The 12452-nt window shown below is 60.7% G+C and overlaps 2 protein-coding genes across 4 annotated transcripts in view; both read left to right on the forward strand.

Annotated features, from left to right (window-relative positions):
- MTMR14 (myotubularin related protein 14) overlaps nucleotides 1–4575 on the forward strand; it is a 31746-nt gene extending 27171 nt beyond the window's left edge. The window contains exons 17-18 of one of the 2 annotated variants that reach the window (XM_083869227.1): nucleotides 913–1068; nucleotides 4240–4575. In XM_083869227.1, the coding sequence (XP_083725353.1) occupies nucleotides 913–1068; nucleotides 4240–4417 (334 nt within the window). In that variant the 3' untranslated portion in view covers nucleotides 4418–4575. The remainder of the gene's footprint in view (nucleotides 1–912; nucleotides 1069–4239) is intronic. The other variant, XM_083869229.1, reaches the window with a different exon arrangement.
- Nucleotides 4576–5033: 458 nt separating this feature from the next.
- Nucleotides 5034–11503, forward strand: CPNE9 (copine family member 9; the record flags this gene model as incomplete). 2 transcript variants are annotated; one of them, XM_083869243.1, is made up of 20 exons in its annotated part: nucleotides 5034–5110; nucleotides 6567–6607; nucleotides 6688–6734; nucleotides 6944–7047; nucleotides 7211–7250; nucleotides 7878–7954; nucleotides 8177–8240; nucleotides 8354–8457; nucleotides 8538–8642; nucleotides 9013–9054; nucleotides 9147–9222; nucleotides 9297–9350; nucleotides 9463–9524; nucleotides 9802–9848; nucleotides 9929–10110; nucleotides 10305–10432; nucleotides 10548–10650; nucleotides 10727–10784; nucleotides 10929–11002; nucleotides 11119–11503. In XM_083869243.1, 20 exons carry the CDS (start codon nucleotides 5034–5036, stop codon nucleotides 11269–11271), a joined length of 1638 nt encoding a protein of 545 aa, XP_083725369.1. In that variant the 3' UTR covers nucleotides 11272–11503. The 2 variants fall into 2 exon arrangements, with proteins under 2 accessions (XP_083725369.1, XP_083725368.1); XM_083869242.1 differs by lacking the exons at nucleotides 5034–5110; nucleotides 6567–6607; nucleotides 6688–6734; nucleotides 6944–7047; nucleotides 7211–7250 and adding an exon at nucleotides 7392–7418.
- Between the last annotated feature and the right edge of the window lie 949 nt (nucleotides 11504–12452).

Raw genomic sequence — 12452 nt, forward strand, 5'->3', positions numbered from 1 at the left:
GATAAATTATCCAGAAGATCTTGGTAGTGTGTAATTGAGCAGCTCTGCCACAGGCTGTGCTTCCAGCTATGTACACTCTGCTGTGCAGCAAGGCTTAATAATTGCTTGCTCCCTTGGAAGCCAAGAGCTCTGGGTTTGTCTCAAGTGATTGTGCCCTCTTGTCTGAGATTTTGGAGGGACTCCTCAGATTCACTTACCATGTTTCATGCTTCTTTCTTTCCTAGTGGGAAATTGCATGCATCCAACAATTATCCTTCCTTGGCTATTTAGCCTGTGCTAAAGATCTTCTGTCTCATTTCTGGCACAGCCCTTTCTTTAACACAGAAATTAAGAGATGTTCAGGTACTGGGGGTAGGTGTCCTGGGTACACCTTGAGCGTTGGCTCTGTTCAGATCTGGTGGTAATGGCTCAGGAGTGATCTGCTTTCTAACTGCTGCCAGGACAAAGATCTGTAAGTCTTTCCCAGCACTAACCAAGTCACAGCCTTGACTTGCCCTGCTGCCCTGGGATGTGCTAAGAGCTACAACAAGCAACAGGGGAATGTCCCTTGTACAGCACAGCTTTCACATCTGTGAAGGATTCAGGGCGGGATGTGCTGTTCCATCCCACTAATGGGTCTCTCAGTTCTGCATGGCCATCTGCTTCGTGTTGGCTCTCTCCAGTCCAGCTCCTGGTGTGCTCCTGCTGCTTTGTTGGCCCCAGCCAGCTTGGCTCTCTCTTCACTTTCAAAGGAAAGGCTTGGTCTGGGGCCCAGCCCGAGCTGCATGTTGCACCCTGGTCCCTGAATGTCAACAGTGCTGGCACAGGCGCTGCTGGCTGTCCGCCCGGCAGGTCCCTGGCGGTAGCGCCAGCGAAAAGCATGTGGCTGAATGATCTGACTGATGGCGCCGTCTCCCTCTCTCTCTGCCCCAGATCGGCGGACCATTCTCTGCCCGGATCTTCCGTTTCCACAGACTTTGGCAGCTGGCAGATGGTGACAGGGTGTGGCAGTATTCGGGAGCAGGCAATCCTGAACGCAGACGCCTCTCTCCCTTGCAGCTTCCCGGATGAGTTCTCTAGCACTTGCCTGTAAGTGTCTCAAATGCAGGATCTCTCCTTGGGTCTCTTGGCTGCCTGCGAGCTACTGCAACTTTATCACTCTGGCACTTTTGGAGAAGCCCGAGAGCCCATAACAAACTGTTCCATCTTCTCTGCCTTGATGTTTTCTATCCACAAACTCAGTCCCTGAGCACTCTTTGCTTATGCTGAACACAGAAAGAAAGTGGCACTTTCTCTGCCTAATGATGGGGGAGCTCTTTGCTTTCTGTAGTAAGAAGAGTTTTTTCTCTCTTCTTCAAAGATGCTGAATTTGGGCATAATTGGGTGCAGGTGAGGATTCATGTTTGTCAGGACAGGACTGGTAACCCAGATTTTTTGCTTTTCGATTTTGCTCACCTACATCTCCCCACTGGGGTCAGATCCTTGTTGGAGTAAGAGAAAGACTTTCCTTCTGTAACCCAAATTTTTGTCTGGCCTTGTGCAGCATCATTTGCAGGTGCTTTGCCTGGCCAGTGCAGAGCCACAGAGACCCTGTGTCCTGCCACATCCTGCCATGTGAAACGGCTGGGAGGCAAATGTTCCTCCCCAAATAGAAATCCACCTCTGGAAACTTGAAAGACTGGAGATATGCTTTAATTGCTGTTAGAGGAGAACCTTAGTTTGTGCCTTCAGGCTGCAAACTCTCCATCAAGAAACTGAAATGGCAGATCAGGGGTTGCTGCTAGCAAGCAATACTAGAGCTGTGCTGCCAGATGCTCAGTCCCTTACTGAGATCTGAGTATGTGCTTTGGAGGCAGAGGGCAAGCAACATGACGTGTGGCTCCTGTGAGACAGGCTGCCTGCCCTGGCTCTGTCTCATGTGGCTGCATGCTGTGCTGCTGAACAGAGCAGAGCAGCTGCCCTCAAGTTACAGTGAAGCTACAAGATCCATGAATTGACACATCAAAACATTGCAAGAAGATGTTGGACATGGCCTGACCAAGATTTGTTCTTCTCCTTTCCTGAGGACACACTGAGCTGCTCCTGCAGTAGTTTGGAGATGGGCAAAGGAGAAGGGATGGAAGGATGGACAGCTATGAATAGTCACTTCTTTACTGTGTCCTGAGCCTGGCTGTGCTTGGCCACTGCTGATCACCAGCAAGTTGTCGCTGCCCTTGGAGTTGGATCCGATGTCAGAATAGGGAATTCAGTAGAGAAACATGAATCAAAGTTGATATGCTTATGCAGTTTGGAGAGTGACTGCTTGGAGCAGTGGATTCAAAAGGAGGAGAAGAGTGGTTGTGTTTGTCCTGTGGGTGCTCTGCCCTGTTCACGGATTCACTAAAGCTGTGGGGAGCTTGGGGGCTGGGGACTGCTCAACTGAAGATGCTGGGGCGAAGCACTGCGTTGAAAGGAGGAAGAGTTCCCAGCAGTGTTGTGTTGAGCTTAACCCAGAGCCTCCATCCTCTCTCTGCTCTGCATCAGCCCTGTTTGCTTAGGACTCCATTGTGGTTTTATCCCAGTTTTTGCAGCCTGACACTGTATGATTTTTTTTTTTTTTTAATTCCATTTAAGTTCCCACTTTGCATCTTCACTGGCAGCAGCTCGATGAAGGTATGCTTTTCACAGCCTACTTCTTGTGCTTGTGTGGGGCTTGTCAGGGCTTACTTCGAGCTGGGGCTTTGACAGCCTCCTCTCATCCCGCACCCCAGGCTGCAGGCGAGCGGGCAGGCTGTAGGAAGTGTAGCGGGGCAGAGTGCCGTGGATTTGGCAAGGCAGCACGACCTGCCTCCGCGGTGAATAGTTCAGGGTGAAATGCTGCAGCCGGTCTGCAGGGCTTGGTGTGGAGCAGTGGCTGGCTGTTTGACCCTATGTCTTGGAGTGTCTCACTCCATAGAACAAACTGAAAAACCCAAATACAAAATCTGCCCTGTAAAGAGGTGTGAGAGCCACAAGACATGGGACCTAACTGCTGCACGCCCTCGCTTACCTCTGCGTGTGACATCTGAGATCGCTGTACTCGGGTGCAAGTAAGTCCTGCCTTCACTGAGTTTATTTTAAATGCTAGCAGGTTTGCGAGTTCCACGTCCTAATTAGGTTGCCAAAAAGCATCACTAATGTGTTTAGATATGTTGTTGCCTTTTTTTGCCCTCTGGCTTCTCTTTATTATCAGACACAGTAAACAGCGGCCTGGTTGGCTGCCTCGGCATCGCTTGCTGTTTATAGGCCTCCCACCATATCCTCTTGCTGCTGTTTCCGGACCGAAGCTGTTGGCTGTGGGTGGTTAACACTTCCATTCAGATGAGCTGTGCCAATTTATAGCCAGCCCAGGCGCTGGAAGATTAAAGAGAATTTTTTATGGCGAAGGTTCGCACTGTGCCCTTGGAGTGACCTTTGAGGAATGTCTTAATCTCTCTGGGAACCACTGGCATGTTGCAGAGGCACCACAGTAAGGATCGTTTTAGGCTGGAGAGCTTGGAATAGTTGCCTCTGGGCTCCAGTCTTGCTTTCCCCTGCTCCCTCAGCTGAAGTCTCGCCTTCCTTCTGCTGTTTTGCCCCTGTCCCTAACCAGGTGTGTGGATCAGCAGGAGAGGAGAGCAGGTCCCATGGGAAGTCATGCCCTACTCTGCTCCTGTTTGCCGAGAGCAGCCATGCTGGGAAGCAGAAGTAAAGCGCTGCTCAGCTCTCCTCTTCCTCTGGCTAGAGTGTTCCTTGGGGCTTTAGTCACCTTGTCTGCTCCCTCTCATCCTTCCACAGAGCTGTCTGTGCTGGCACAAGTACACGAGGCTGGGACTGCTGCAAGTGAAGGGATGGTTGCAAATAGGTTGGAAGTGACTGTCCAGGCACAGCACATGTGGACAGGCTTCATCTGCGTGAGGAGGGGAGGGAGCTGGTGCAGGAACTCATGTCAGCACCCACTTGGCCAAAGCACCAGTTTGTTTATGAACTGCAACCTTATGAGCACCATGGTGGTGGGAGAAACGGGACAGTGTATGAAGGAGGAAACTCCGTGAGGAGCAGAAGGCAGGCTGCAAGTGGCTCTGTGGGTTGGATGAGGAGGCTGTGGCACCAGCTGCCACTAGCACTGTGGACAGAGCCTTTTGGGGCTTGCACTGCCTTAGCCACTGCAGCCCGTTGAGCACCACAGCCCTATCTAAGGAGTGAGAGCTGGGATGTGGAGAGGGATGGCTGCAGTCACTGACCTCCCCTTCTCTCTCCTAGACTGGTGTCAGCGAGTGACCGTGAGTCCCGTCTGGAGGAAGTGCGTTCTGCCTTTCTGGCAAGCTACAGCCGGACCATCGGCCTAAAGGCCGTGCCCCCCAGCCCCTCGGGGGCCATCGGTGGCCTCCTCGAGCAGTTCGTGCGGGGCGTGGGACTGAGAGGCAGCAGCACCCTCTGAACACGGCGTTCCCAGACCACTGCCTGGAGAACTGGGGCTGGCGCGTCCCCCAGCAGAGTCCTGGGACCCTCTTCTTGGTGCGGGCACCTGCTGCCCCCAGCGCCCGCCGCCAGCCCCCCCTGCCTGGGGCTGGGGGGTGCGGGGTCTTGGGCGAGTCTCTGCAGTAAACGACCCGAGCTGTGCCCTCTCCTGCCTCCTCTCTGGGCTGCGGGCGGGGGCAGCGGGGCCGGGTGGGGGGCGGCGCGGGCGAGCCGCGCAGCCGGGGGCGCCGCTCGCTATAAATAACCCGGCCCACTCCTCGCGAGCGTCGGCACCGAAATAACACCGAGGAGGAAGCCCCCGGCGGGGCAGGATGAGGGCTGAGCCCCCTCTGCCCCCGGCTGGGAATCGCGGGTGGGACGTTCCGGTGGAGCCGAGCCCCAGCAGCCGAACCCCCTGGTACCTGGGTTGGTGCCCCCGCTGCCGGCAGGGACGGGCCGTCGTGCTAGAGCTGTGCTGAGCCGTGCCTGTGCCTGTGTCTGTGCCGCGCCGTGCCCGTGCCGTACCCGCCCCCGGGCGCGCCTCCTCGGCGGCGCGGGAGGAGGCGGCGCGGAGCATCGGCGGCACCCGGGCGGGGATGGCGGCTCCGGGAGCGCTGGAGCCGGCGGCCGGCAGCGTGCCGGGCACCAAGGTGGAGCTCACCGTGTCCTGCCGGTGAGCCGGGAGCCGGGCGAGGGAGCGGGAGGGCGGCGGCTGGTCCGTGGGCACGGGTGAAACGCGCCGGGCTGCGCTGCGGGGCTGGTCACTGCGTCCCGCTGCCCACCGCTCAGCCCCTGGCTCGGGCGGTGCGAGCTGCGCGTCCTCCTCTTTCCCTGGGTAGCTCTCGGTGCCAGGGCGTATGCCCTGCGTCCCTCTGCCCTGCTGCTACGCGTCCCGTCCCGTCCCCTTCCCGGGGTCCCGTGGGATGCTGTCACCGGGTACGGCCGCGTGAAGCGCCCGGTGCCCTCACCCGAGGCTGGGGCGCGGGACGGCCCCGCGTGGGGCGATGCTCGTGGGTGATGCCGGCGGGGCGCGGGGTGCCGGCGCTGGTGTGAGCGGCTGCCCGACTTGGCGAGCTCGGTGCAAGGCAGCGGGACCGGGAACGGGACTGCTCTGTGCCCCAGCCTCTGGCCGGGGTCCGCCGGTCAAGTGGTGGCGGCTGAGCCGGTCTAAATATAGCCCGTCGGAGGCACCGCCGCTGGCGGCCGGGGGTCCCGCTCGCGGGAACAGGCACCAGCGTCCTGTTGGGGGGCAGCGTTCCCGTGCCGTGGGTCCTTTGGCACGGAGCGCCCCGACCAGGGTGGGTATCTCCAGCAGATCCCCGAGCGATGCAAGCTCTGGGCCGGGCCGGGGCCTGTCGTGCCCTCTCCCCGCGGCTGAGCCCCGGACCCCGCTGCCAGCTTCCCGGACAGCAGGCAGAGAGACGGTGGGGCCGCGGGACGGGGCAGCTCCAGGCAGGGTCCGGGCGTCACGCCTAGAGACAACCCAGGGCAGGGGCAGCCTTCGGCTTCGCAGCCCCAGGACCCAGCCCAGAGTAGGGAGGGGTCTTTCCCCTGGTGCGGGGCCAGGGGAGCTGGCTTAGCCCCGCAGCCCCCGGCCGTGCCCCGGCCCGCCCTGCGCTGCCACCCCGGGGGTGCGGGAAGTATCCCAGCAGAGCCGGCAGCATCCCCCGGCACTTTCCGGTGTCACACGGCGCACAGGACGACGATCAATCCCTCTGCCGGTAGGTGTGTTGGGGGATGCCCACTGGCTGCTCAGCCCCTGCTCCAAGTGTCTCCTTTCCTCTCACTTGTGCACCCTGCCATTAGCCCAGCTCCCGCTGCCGGGGCGCGGCGGGCACTCAGCCGGAGCCGGCGGCACCGGGGAATGTTTCATCCTGTAAATGGGTTCCCTGTCATGTTCAATCATCATCAGCGCTGGAGACGCTGCTCGCCGCTCGCCCTGCTGCCCCACCGAACCTTGCACAGGGAGCCAGCGTGTCTCCTTGGGAATGCCGATACTTTTATCCGTGGGTGCCAGTACGGCCTTCTGGCGTGGTGCTGGCCTGCGATCAAGGGGGATGGACATGGGGACCCGTCGCTGGGCCAGGTGGGTGACGGTCAGTGTGGCTCACGCCCGGCTCTTCCCCCAGGAACCTGCTGGACATGGACACCTTCTCTAAGTCCGACCCAGGTGAGTGGTGGAGCCGGGCAGGGGGCACGGCATGGCACAGAACACGGCACGGCAGCCTGGCTCTGCTCCTCTCTCCGCAGTGGTGGTCCTCTTTGTGCAGGTCTCGGGGAGCAGCGAGTGGAAGGAGGTGAGCGTGGCCCCCTCTCCTGGCTAATCCCCGGCTGGGTTAAATGGGCCCATATGGCCACCCGTGTCCACGCTAATGATCCCTCCCCGTCCACGGTAATGATCCGGCCCCGCCAGCAGCGCTAATCCCCCACCGGGATTAGCGCCGAGGCAGCTGCGATGGGGACGGGCCCTGGGGGCGGGGGGCCACCCTCACCCCTCTCCCTGCAGTTCGGACGCACCGAGGTGATCGACAACACCCTGAACCCCGACTTTGTCCGCAAGTTTGTCCTCGACTACTACTTCGAGGAGAAGCAAAACCTCCGCTTTGATGTGTGAGTAGGGTGGCTGGGAAGGGCTTGGCCCCACTGAGGGTGGAACAAAGCACTGAGTCAGTAAAGAATACAGTGTTAAATAGCTGAGATGAGTGGGGAAGCCGGGCTGTGTGCTGCAGCATCCCTGCAGGCACCAGCTCAAGGCTCTGCTCTCCCACACCAGCTACAACGTGGACTCCAAGAGCTGCTCCGTTTTAAAGCAGGTGAGCACAGCCTGTGCCGGGGGACGCATAGTGACACCCCGGTGTGACACAATGTGGGACACCCCGAGGCTGTGCCCTGTGTGGGTGCTGTCTGGGGGAAACAAGTGCCCCTCGGAAGGGCTCTAACCTGCTCTCCATCTCTCCGTGCCCCGTGGGGACTGGCAGAAGGTAGGTGCCTGTCACATACCAGCCCCTGCTCTGCCCTGGGAACCCAGCCCTCATGGGAGTGCCTGGTGGGGCAGGATGGGGCCAGGACACTCCATAGGGTTGGCTTTTGAGGGGTAGGATGGGTCTAGGGTGGCTCTAGGGGTCCAAGCCAGGCCAGGGCATGTGGGGTAGTTTGAGGGGGGACACAGGATGGTCCAGGGATGTGGCTGGTCCTGGGAGCACAGAATGAGTGTAAGGCACATGGAGCTGGCACCTGGGATAGTAGTCCTGGGGATGCACGAGTCCTGGGCTGCAATGTGGCTTATGGGTCACCTGTAGGTTCAGGAAACTTGGGGTGGCCCAGGGTCAAGTTGGTGGCAGGTCCCATGGGTGCATCCAGAGAGAAAGTGGTGGGTGTGGGTGGTGGGAGACTGGGGCGACAGTTCTCCAGGGTCTCACAGTGCTTTGCCTGGGGCACAGGACTTCCTGGGGCAGGCATTTGTGGCACTGGGAGAGGTGATTGGGTCCCAGCGAGGACGCCTGGAGAGACCTCTAACGTGAGTCATACCCTGTGGTGAGATGAGGTGGGAGGGTCCCACACTGTGTCTCCACCACCTGACCCACTGGACCCCATCCTGCATGTCCTGTGTTGGGGATTCTGGTCACACTGCCAAGCACCACTAGCTGTTTGACAGAAGCCCCTGAACCAACCTGACCTCACCTCTTCTCCCTGAACTGTCCTCCTTGTCCCCAGACTGACTGTGTGCCTCTGGTTCCAGGGGTGTCCCAGGGAAGCGCTGTGGGACTATTCTGCTGCTGGCTGAGGAGCTGAGCAACTGCCGGGTGAGTACCTGTGTACCAGCTGCAGTGTGGAGAGGGCTGCATGGTCCATCAGTACAGAAGCTGCTGGTGCCAGGGGTGAGGAGATGGCTGGCAGTGACAGTCCCTATCCCCAGGACATCGTCACGATGCAGCTGTGTGCCAACAAACTGGATAAGAAAGACTTCTTTGGAAAATCTGATCCTTTCCTCGTCTTCTATCGTAGCAATGAGGATGGCACGTGAGCACAGGGACCCAGGGGGGCAGACAGGGTGCCAGTGTCACCAGACGGAATGGCCCAACCCTGCCCTCTCCCCCCAGCTTTACTATCTGCCATAAGACAGAGGTGGTGAAGAACACACTCAACCCGGTGTGGCAGCCCTTCACCATCCCCGTGCGTGCCCTCTGCAATGGCGACTACGACCGGTACAGGAATGGGGATGGGCACAGGGACAGGGGCAGCCATGGGGCCAGAGCAGGGTATGAGCAGCTCTTTGTGGGCTTGGCCCCGCAGTGGCAGGCAGCTCAGAACTGGGTCCCAATTGGGTTTTTTTCTTTTGCAACCCAAATTATATAAAGGCATCCCCCTCCTTCCCAGGGCCCCCACCGTGACCCAAATTTCCCGCTCCCTCCTGGCAGAGCCGCAGGCTGGGCAGACAGGGCGGCTCTGCTGGAAGCTGGTGGGCAGGGTGCTCACTGCGGATTGGCCTGTGGGGTCGGGTGTCCCCAAATCAGAGGCTGGAGGGACTGTGCCAGCCTGGCTGGTGGCTCACCCATTACGTGCCTTCACTTTCAGGACGGTGAAGATAGATGTGTACGACTGGGACCGGGATGGGAGGTGAGGGAAGGGACATCCGGGTGCTGCTGAAGCTTCCCAGGGCACCTCTCACCCAGGTGCTTGGCCATACTGACTCTGTGTTCCTCCTGCAGCCACGACTTCATTGGGGAATTTGCCACCAGCTACCGGGAACTCTCTCGAGCACAGAGTCAGTTCACAGTGTATGAGGTAGGGTGGTGGGTCAGGGTGAGGGCAGGGTGCACTCCATGCTGGGACTGACCCACCCCTGTGCCTGCCTGCAGGTGCTGAATCCCCGGAAGAAATGCAAGAAGAAGAAATACGTGAATTCTGGCACCGTGAGTAGGGCTGGGGAGTTCCTGGGTCTCCTGCCTCCCAGGGGCTGGTGCTGCTCCACCTGCTGTGTGTGCCAGACTGGGGGGGCTCCACATCTGACCCCTGTGCCCACAGGTGACACTACTCTCCTTCTCCGTTGAGTCTGAGTTCACCTTTGTTGACTACATACGGGGCGGGTGAGTGGGGGGCCGGGAGCCCCCCGGCTCCTCGAGATCCCCCATGGCTGAGGGTCTCGGGGCAAGGACAGTGGTGACAGTGAAGGTTCAGCCTGGGGATGACAAGGGGGCAGTGGGACTGAGAAGTAGATGCAGAATGGTGGGATGGGGCTGTGGGGTGCTGGCTGGGGAAGGGGGGCCCAGGCAATGGGTCTGGGCAGGGAAAAACCACTATGGGGCTGGAAGATGGTATCCCTGTGCCATGGAGCTGGCAGCCTCCCTTGCTCTCCCTCTAAAGGACACAGCTGAATTTCACTGTTGCCATTGACTTCACGGCCTCCAATGGTGAGTGCACCTGGTGTCTGGGGGGTCCCCATCACCGTGGGGCTGGCCATGGGGCAGGTGTGATGGGCACTGTGCTGCAGGGTTGCCATCACAGCCCACCTCGCTGCACTACGTCAGCCCCTACCAGCTGAGCGCCTATGCCCTGGCACTGAAGGCCGTGGGGGAAATCATCCAGGACTACGACAGTGACAAGCTCTTCCCTGCCTATGGCTTTGGTGCCAAAGTCCCACCTGATGGCAAGATCTCCCACCACTTTCCTCTGGTATGCCCTCACTGTGGTACAGGGCTGAGAGAGAACCCAGATCCCCTGGCTGTAGGGCAGAGCTGGTCTTGGGGTGCCCACAGCAGCTTGGCGGGGAGGGGAAGCACCCTGGCCACATTCTGCCCTAGCTTCCTGCAGCCTGGGGGACACCAGGAGCTGTGGTCCCCCTCAAAGTGCTCATCTCTGTCCCCCAGAACAACAACGTGGACAACCCCAGCTGTGCCGGCATTGAAGGCGTGCTGGAGTCCTACCTCCAAAGCCTGCGCACCGTCCAGCTCTATGGTCCTACCAACTTTGCTCCCGTCATCAACCAGGTGGCTGGGTGAGCACTGGGGCATTGTCCACTTTGCCATCTCCAAATGCCATCTGTCCCACAGCAGGGTTGACTGCCCCCCACCACTGGGGTGCTTGAGGGACCCCATCCCTTTTCCCCATAGGACAGCTGCCCAGGTGACCGATGGCTCACAATACCACGTCCTCCTCATCATCACTGATGGTGTCATCTCTGACATGCTGCAGACCAAGGAAGCCATTGTCACCGTGAGTACAGCCTTGTTGCTTTGAGTTCACCTTACATGGGCACTATCCTGGCTGACACCCTGCCTCTGCTCCACAGGCTTCCTCCCTGCCCATGTCCATCATCATCGTGGGAGTAGGTCCAGCTGAGTTTGAGGGTGAGTTGGGACTTGGGGACACCAGGGAAGAGGGATGGAAACATCGTCCCTTCCTCTGGGACGCCAAAGGCATCCAAAGGGCTGGTGTTTCTGTCCCCGGTGTTCACCCCGCCGAGGCTTGGTGACACCAGCTGTCACCCCCAGCCATGGAGGAGCTGGACGGTGACGAGGTACGGTTGTCATCCCGGGGACGATACGCCGAGAGGGACATTGTACAGGTAACTCTGGCATTGAATCCAGACCCGCCATGGGTGAGAGATGCTCAGTCCCCCTTGCTGAACCCCACAGCAATAGAGTTGTTTCCAACCTGACTGCAAACTTCTTGCCCTCAAAGTTTGTGCCATTTCGGGATTATGTGGATGACTCAGGCAACCAGGTGCTGAGCATGGCCCGCCTGGCCAAGGACGTGCTGGCTGAGATCCCCGAGCAGCTGCTCTCTTACATGAAGACCCGTGACATCAAGCCTCGCCGGGCAGATCCTGAGTAGCTCTTCCATGAGCCATGGGACAGGCTGGTGGGGCGAGAATATGTCACCTTTTTTCTTCGGGTGGCCAGGGCATAACCATGGAGATGTGGCCCCGTTAGGGAGATAATCAGCTGCTATGGTTGGTCAAAACAGGGCTGGGACCCACTTCTGGCAGTGAGACCACAGGGCTGGACATCCTCGGCTGCCCCCTCGTCCTGCCCGATGTCCGGCAGCAAGGCGGGCTGTCCCTCGGCCGTGGCAGTGCGGGCAGGGCCAGCGCCGGGGCGGACACGGTGCGTGCGTGTGTGTCCCGGGAGAGCAGCCCGGGTCTGCCCCAGGGGAAGGCTGGCCCTGAGTGCCTGCCGGGGGTCTCATCCCCCTGCTCCTTGGGGCAGCGGCCTCGGCCTGCTCCTGCCTGCGCCCCATTCCTGCCTGCACCCCGCTCCTGCCTGTGCCCTCTCCTCCGCCCCCGCTAACCCGGCCTGCCTCACGCCCTGCCCCACGGCCGGGGCTCCACCGCCGGGGGGTGCCGGGGCGGAGGGCAGGCGGGTCTCTACTGCGTTACCGACTGTAAATAAACTGCTCAACCGGGTCTGCTGCCGTGCTGGGGCAGGGGGAGCGGGGAGACCAAGGGGGACGGGAGGACTGGTGGAGCGGGGGAGGCCGGGGGGCCAAAGGTACCGGGGTGTGCGTATAGCCGGGCCGGGGGAACCGGGAGGACCCTGGAAATCGGGGTGACCTGGGGGACCGAGGTGTCCGCAGGGAGCGGGAGGATCGGCGGGGCGAGGGGGGCGAGGGGGGCCGGGCCGGGGCGGGGCCGGGCGGCGGCAGCGGGGCCTGTGATTCCAGGCCGCAGATTCGCCACCGCCATCGCGGCGCGACACGGCCCGGCTCCGCCGCTCCCACGTGGCCTCCCCGCCCCGTCGCCGCCGCCGCCGGCGCCTTCCTCGTCCCTTCTGTCCTCGCTGCCGCCGCCGCCGCCGCCCGGTGCCGCTGCCCGGCCGTGCTGTGGCGAAAGTGCGGTTGCTAAGGGCGGCGCAGCGCTTTACCCAGCGGCCGCCCCGCGCCAGGCGCCGCCGCAGCTCCATTGTTGGGGCCGGCCTGGGCCCGCCGCCGCCGCCGCCGCCGCCGCCCATGGGGCCGCCCGCCCGCTGAGCGCGGCCCCGCGCCGGGGAGCGCCGCCGCAGGGAGGGAGCGGGCAG

The sequence above is a fragment of the Zosterops lateralis genome (genome assembly GCF_965231275.1).
Source record: "Zosterops lateralis genome assembly, chromosome: 11".
NCBI lineage: Eukaryota > Metazoa > Chordata > Aves > Passeriformes > Zosteropidae > Zosterops > Zosterops lateralis.